Here is a 6,955-nt window from a genome sequence, read left to right on the forward strand (position 1 = left end):
GTATTCATCGAACACGAGGATTCGATAAAATAAGGAATCGATACGAGTCGAATCTAAAAAAAAAGAAAAGATCGTGATAAATTGATAAAATAATAAAATAAAAATTAATATTGTTACGAATATTACGATGAACGGTTCAAAAAATAATAACATCGTTGGAAAATAGAATACCGCTATTAGTTGAAATGATGGTAGACGCAGGATAATTGAATGTATAAATGAAAAAATTAATTGTGTATGTATTTATTTTTATAAGATTTTTGACGTGTAATTTGACATATTTGATATATTTTTAACGTTATAGTACTGTGCGGAACTCAGGAATTTGACGTTGGGACGGCGCAAGGACAAGAGAGATTTCTCATTCGATTCGCTTATCCTCGCTTTTAATACTTTCGCTGATGTTTGAAGTATGTCTCTCTATCTTACTTGGCTCCTATTCTTTTTCCTTTACGCATCGAATTAATAGATGCGATTCTTCTTGATCCTTATTGCCAAAAAAAAAAAAAATAACTTACTTATGCGATATATCCTTTGAAGTTAGAATAAAGGAATGGTTTTAGATCCTCGTTCCTTCTAGGAGGTAAACTCTTGAGCTCCGCACGATATATGTGCGTAATAAATATTAATTTTATTTCGCGATACGAATCGTTTCATGGTATAAAATCGCTATCTTAAGTGTCCGGCCACTTATGGACGGGATATTACGTGTATATCGTATTAAAATCTTAAAGATTTTTTTCGATTACAATGGAAATAATTTTTAAATTACGATAAATAAATTATAAATTTGAATGTAAATTTCATTCGGTTTTTCTAATTCTTCGATGTGATCTTTGCTTTCGATATATTAATTTTTTGTAGAAATTTATTTTTTAATACGTATATTTTTTAATACGTATTATTAATAATTTGACACGAACGTTATATATAATGGTATACATAAAGAATATGTAATTACATTTAATTAAAATTGTACATCTGAAATATTACACGAAGCGTTTAAGTGTATTATTATAAACTTTGTAAAGAAAAAAAAATCATGTCGTTTAACTGCAACGATAATATAATTGAAAACGTTTGCCATTTTTTAATATTTTTTAATATTTTCGATATAAAATGAACTATTCTTTTTTGTCCGTACTTTTTACTATTACTAGTAGGATTTCATCGGTGAGATTTTCATAATTTTCAAGTTCGAGTTCTAATGGAATTTTTTACAAGAATTGAAATTTGTTTTACTCATCTCGTTTCTAATAATTTTCATCTTATATCATTGTTGCGGTAAATGAACGACATGTATATATTTTGTTTTATGACGTAAACTCTTCTATGATCCTCGAGGTAATATTTTCTATCGATAATTTATACGATAACGTCCTCGGGGTGATCGTCTCGATTTTCGTGGTATTTTTTCACTTTTTAAATCAGGCGTGATAAGTAAGTAACCTTAAACGCGATGAGATTCGTCTCGAGATCGAGTGAAGAATCTCGATATACGAGTATACTTTGTACAGAGCGGAGATTCGACAACGAAGTGAGAATAATATCGAGATTACTAATCGCGAAGCGTCCAAGTCTCATCGCATACTTTACGATCGATCGTCGATCTTCGGAGATTAACACGAAGGATACTTTCGAGTCTACGTCGCGATGCGAAACATGTTTGACGGATCCGATTTCGACTGTGAAAAGTTCCGATCGCGTCTCCTCGAAGATAACTTACGTTACGAATAACTTAATTTATGTTAACAATTTTGTATAAATTTATACGATACGGTTTATAAATATATCGATTAAGCTACATCGATACAAGTTAAAACCATTTTCGTTTTGTGTGTCGTTTAAGCGTTAATTCAATTTCATCCACGTCTTTATCGATGTCTTTCTTCGATATTTTTTTCAGCTTTTTCTCTTTTATCTTCTCCTTTTGTTTATTTTGTTTTCGTTTCTTCTTCTCGGTTATATCCTTATCGTTACACAACGATGATTCGTTCTTATTTTTGGCTGTTAAATAAATATGTTCATTTAATAATCTAATAATCGTAAAAAAAAAGATTCGTAACGAGCATTTTATTTACCAACGAACAAATCCATATGATGATGGATGCTCCAGTCTTCTTCCATTTCTCTACGACGATCCATTTCTAAACAATCGACGATTTCGTTGCGTCTTTCCACAATTTCTACCAATCTGTTGTGAATAGAAGAAAACGGGATAAGAAATTATTTTTTATTTATGATCGATCGTTATGTTTAACTTATATTTTAATTACCATTAGTCTACGTATATATTAATTAGAAAGAATAAGAAAGTTATAGGATACCTTTGTATCAATGCTTCTTCTCTTTGTTTATCAAAATCCGTTTTGGTCGAATCGTGTTGCATCATTAAACATCGAATTTGATATTCAACCTCCGCATGTTCTTCTTCTAATCTTTGTTGTCTTCGCAGCAACATTAATTCAGCTTGTCGCCTGAATAACTCGTTTTTCTCGTTTACCAAAGTAAATAACTCTAAAACCAATTCTTCTACGTCGGTTGCAAGAGAAATATCTGTAATGTTTATGTTATTAATGTATTAAACGTTGAATGTATTAAATATTAAAATGTAACGTTTGATAAATATTTTAATTAGATGGAAAATGTACGACCGCGATACAAAAGAAAATGAAACGAAAATGAATTTTTTTAATTATTAACGAATTAGCGATCCGTTAAAAAAAAAATATTCGTTGGAAATCGTTTAGAACATCTTATACGAGCGAATGTATAGTAGCTTCAGCCAATAGGAAAACGAATTTGAATTTTCGTTATTTTCGCGTATCAATTTTCATTTTTATTCCGGTTTTTATTTCAGTCTGATGGATCGAATACAACACCCTGTATATTACAAGTACATTCGTTTCTATAATAAAAAATAACTGTATATATCAAGTGGATAACCGCTAGTTTTTATTAAGGTAACGTAAATATATTAAGGTATGTATATATTAAAATAATTACTATCGGTTCTAGATCCGGATTCGCATTTACTTCTTATCAATTGTTCCAATCGTACACCTTGCTTTTCCAGTCCTTGCTGTTGCACTTCTATTTCATCCAACTCCAATTTAACATCCTTAAGAGACATTACCTTTATCTAAAATTCAAAATAAAATAAATTTAAATACAAATTATTAATTTAATCGTTTAAACTTTCCTTTAAGATGTTACGAACAGCGAATATGAGAAAATATTAGATTAGATATTGATAGAATTATTTGTAAAAGTTTTATAATTTATAATTACACATTTCGAAAAAAAAAAATGAAAAAAAAACGCAAGTTATGGATATTTGTTATTTCAAAATTTTGTAAAAAAATTAATATAAAATAAATATAAACTTACCTTTCTTTTATGTGGTATTGGACATGGTGGAGCAGGTCCTTTCTTTCTTTTCCATTTTCCTTCCATACTTTTATCTAAATATGACATATAATGGAAATTTTCTTCGCATGACATATGCGTGAAACTCTGTCTATTTCTATTTGTCTCATCTTTATTAGTCTTTTGATCTTCCCACGCGCTCGATCGATTTATAGAAGATCCTTCAAAATTAGACGTTGCTAGAACTGTTGGTGATGATGATGATGATGCTGATGGTAGTGGTGGTGGTGGTGGTGGTGGAGCTGGCTTCGTCTTACGCATCTTAGGTGTTACGTGTACGCATGATTCCTAATAAAATAAAAATTATATCGATATATTACATTGGACATCACGGTAATAGCTCCGATAGTTGATGCATAATGATGCATAATTGATTCTCAACGTGGCCGTTGATCAATGATTTATCTCGTTCAAGTTTTATTATTACTTATTATTTCTTGAGAGATTCTCGGAACGTTTATGCTTCTCTACCGTTAACTATGCGATTCCTAAGATATGCGTCTACTATCAGAACGTTACTATATATATATATATATCAATTTAAAAAAAAAATAAACTTCATCGATACGTTTAAAGGAAAAAAAAAAGAAAAAAAAAGTAATGTTTTAAATAAGATTGATAAAATAAAGTATATACTTTGGATTCGATTTATGTGACAATTCAATTCAATGATCGACAAATAATATGAATTGTACGTATAATATATCTGAAGAATGATAGAAAAACGTAAAAGCGAGGAAATTGATGAATTGATAATATACACTGCTCGTTTCGATCTGTTGATGGTGAAACAAGATTTAAAGAAAAACGATTTAAAGAAGATTTAAAAAAGATTTAAAGAAGAAGGATCATTTTTCACGCGTCTATCGAACAGTACAAAAATTATATATATATATATTTAAAATTGCACTCTACTTTGGACATGGAAGGTTGGTCGGAAAGACACGATTCCTTTTTCGTAGGTGGTAATGGAGCCGGTTTCTTTTTTCTATAAGTTCCTCCAATGCGTATATTTGATTCTGGACTTCTTATATTATTATTGGATGTGCGCGAATGATGGTGATTTTGGCTCGATTCTTGTCGTTCGGTTACATTTATCCCCTCATCGTGTCTATAACAAAAAAATAAACGAAAAATAAGCAAAAAATAAATCATCATCATAAAGAAAAATATTTTTTATTACGAAAGTTCGTTGCATCTACGAACATTTGATCCAATCTTCGATCTTAGTTATAATCTATTATGCAAGACAGAAAAAAATAAAGTCAGATATATACCGTGATTCTCAATATATTTTATTTAATATTTTTAATAATTGAAAAGATGAAACGACATTTACTTTTGTTAGATGTAAAACAGATGTAAGAAAAAAATTGAATATTCGAATTTAATTATCCATTTATCGGGTAAACGTTATATGTTTATGTTGGATAAAAAAATAAAAAAAGAAAAAAACATTAAAATACTGTACAAAGAATTACAGAATTCGATACTGTACTTACCCCGCAATTCTTAAAATTCTTAAAATCCTGATAAAGGAATAAAAATGCCGATTAACAAATATTAGAAGAGAGAAACCGTTCGAGATGTATCGAGAGAAGATAGGATCCTAAAAGTATTTCCTATAATTCGAGATTATCGGGATTCTTGAAAATATCGGGTTCTCGAAGAATTGAATAACAATTTTGGGATTACTCTAATTCGCAAAATTAAAAGAACAAAGATCCCGAAATTCTCGAAAATCCCAACAATTTTAAATCACGAGATATTCCTTTCGAAGGAACCCGACATTTCGACATTTTCTCCCATTGTCTTCTCTAATTTTTATACTCGAAATTTTTAAACTCTCGAAAAAAACGAACGTGTTCTTTTCTGATTGATCGATTCCGATCGACTCGCATTGTCGTAAAGTCAATTTGTCAGTTCGATATTTATTTATAATTTTATAACGAAATATTTACGTATAATATTCTTTTTTTTTATTCTCATAAACAGATTATATTTTCCTATAAATTTTCCCCCCAAAAAGTAGCAAATTTTCTATACGATTTATATATTTATTATAATATGTAATAGTTTAATTCAGTTTAAAAATGATACGTAGTTTTTAATCAATTAAATTGATCTAATTTACGATTTTAATTTACGTTTATGTTTTCACGATGACGAAAAAAGAAAGTGATACAACGAAATAAGAACAACAATAAAGAATGAGAAAGAATAGTAATGCTTCTGTAATGGAAGATCGGAGAATCATTCTCGGGGAAAAGCGATACTACTCTGTGTATACATAAGATACATATACGTACATAATATATAATATATTACAAGGTGTTTGGAAATAGATGGGAAGAGAAACTTTTTCAAAGATTATTTTAATACGATGAAATATTTAAAAATAGACAAAGACAAAAAGTAAGGATATAAAAATGCATCTAAGGCTTCGTTTTGGTCCGAATATATGCAATACATTTTCTAAATTTAAATATCTTTTAAAACTTGGTAACTCTTTATATCGTTTTAATATACTGTCAAAGATTATCGTTGATCTCTATCTTAACGATTTGATAAGCATGAGAGATATTTGTATATTAAAGGTACGAATTGAATTATTACGTACCAATTGAAATGGACGAATTTTTAAAGGTTGAAGATGATCGTCGTATGCGTATTATCGATTGTTGGATTGCAGTGTTTAAGTGATTTTGTATCCCATTTTGTATCGCATGGTTTAGAGAATAAAAACGAATTTCGAAATATTCGATGTTAGAAAAGATTTCATTGTGAAAAAAAAGAGAAAGAAAGAAATTTGTAAGATATTCTTGTAATCGCTATATAAGATAATAAATAAAAAAATATCTAGAGTTTGCGCGAGAAATTTTTTTTCGACGTAAGATTAATGAAAAGGAAAATGGAATGAAAATACGAAATGAATGACGATACTTTGTTTAGCTTACGTTGAATAGCTTGTTAGAAAAGCTATATTTAATATAACGAAGACGCTCTCGAGAAATGATGGGAATAGCGATAACCAATTTGCAAAGCAAAATTCTTTAGCCAAGATATAAAGCATCACGATACATGGAAATTTTACGCCTTTCATTTTTTAAATTTAGAGCATTATATGGGTATTTAAGCACCATCGATCAAAAATATATTACTTTAAAAAATGTTTCATCGTTATACGTACTTAATTGTGCGTGGTTTAGGTGTAGGCATCATTTCACATGTTTTTTCTTTAGATTCCAAATCGCTATTATGATCATCTTCGTCGCTCCAAAATGGATTTAAATTAATTTGTGGTGCGGCTAAACGTCTTTTTGTTGGTCTTTCTTTGGAAAATTGTCGGTTAACTGTATTACCGTTAAAATTAGATCTGACCGCTGGTCTCGGCGGAATAATTTCTTTTCTTTTTATTTCTTCTTCATTTTCGAATGGATTTGTCAAAATTTTGCTACTTTCTGTAGTATTCACAATTGTCATATATTTGTCAGAAATTTTTTCTTCTTCTTCTTCTTCTTCTTCC

At 29.3% G+C, this 6,955-nt stretch overlaps 1 protein-coding gene and 1 long non-coding RNA gene across 14 annotated transcripts in view; both read right to left on the reverse strand.

Annotated features, from left to right (window-relative positions):
• Positions 1-227: 227 nt before the first annotated feature.
• Positions 228-6,955, reverse strand: part of LOC102677156 — a 16,050-nt gene continuing 9,322 nt past the window's right edge. Inside the window, exon 2 of the long non-coding RNA XR_421685.2 lies at positions 228-513. This is a non-coding gene — a long non-coding RNA (uncharacterized LOC102677156). The remainder of the gene's footprint in view (positions 514-6,955) is intronic.
• The window catches only part of LOC102676728 (uncharacterized protein DDB_G0284459-like), a 17,169-nt gene continuing 11,456 nt past the window's right edge, over positions 1,243-6,955 (reverse strand). For 12 of the 13 annotated variants that reach the window (XM_031510089.1, XM_031510085.1, XM_031510088.1 and 9 more), the window contains 7 exons: positions 6,620-6,954; positions 4,345-4,540; positions 3,391-3,717; positions 3,007-3,142; positions 2,328-2,556; positions 2,082-2,194; positions 1,243-2,007 (listed from right to left, as the gene is read on the reverse strand). In XM_031510089.1, the coding sequence (XP_031365949.1) occupies positions 1,817-2,007; positions 2,082-2,194; positions 2,328-2,556; positions 3,007-3,142; positions 3,391-3,717; positions 4,345-4,540; positions 6,620-6,954 (1,527 nt within the window). In that variant the 3' untranslated portion in view covers positions 1,243-1,816. The remainder of the gene's footprint in view (positions 2,008-2,081; positions 2,195-2,327; positions 2,557-3,006; positions 3,143-3,390; positions 3,718-4,344; positions 4,541-6,619; position 6,955) is intronic. The other variant, XM_006614926.2, reaches the window with a different exon arrangement.

Source organism: Apis dorsata, unplaced genomic scaffold (assembly GCF_000469605.1).
Source record: "Apis dorsata unplaced genomic scaffold, Apis dorsata 1.3 scaffold_200, whole genome shotgun sequence".
NCBI classification, from domain to species: domain Eukaryota; kingdom Metazoa; phylum Arthropoda; class Insecta; order Hymenoptera; family Apidae; genus Apis; species Apis dorsata.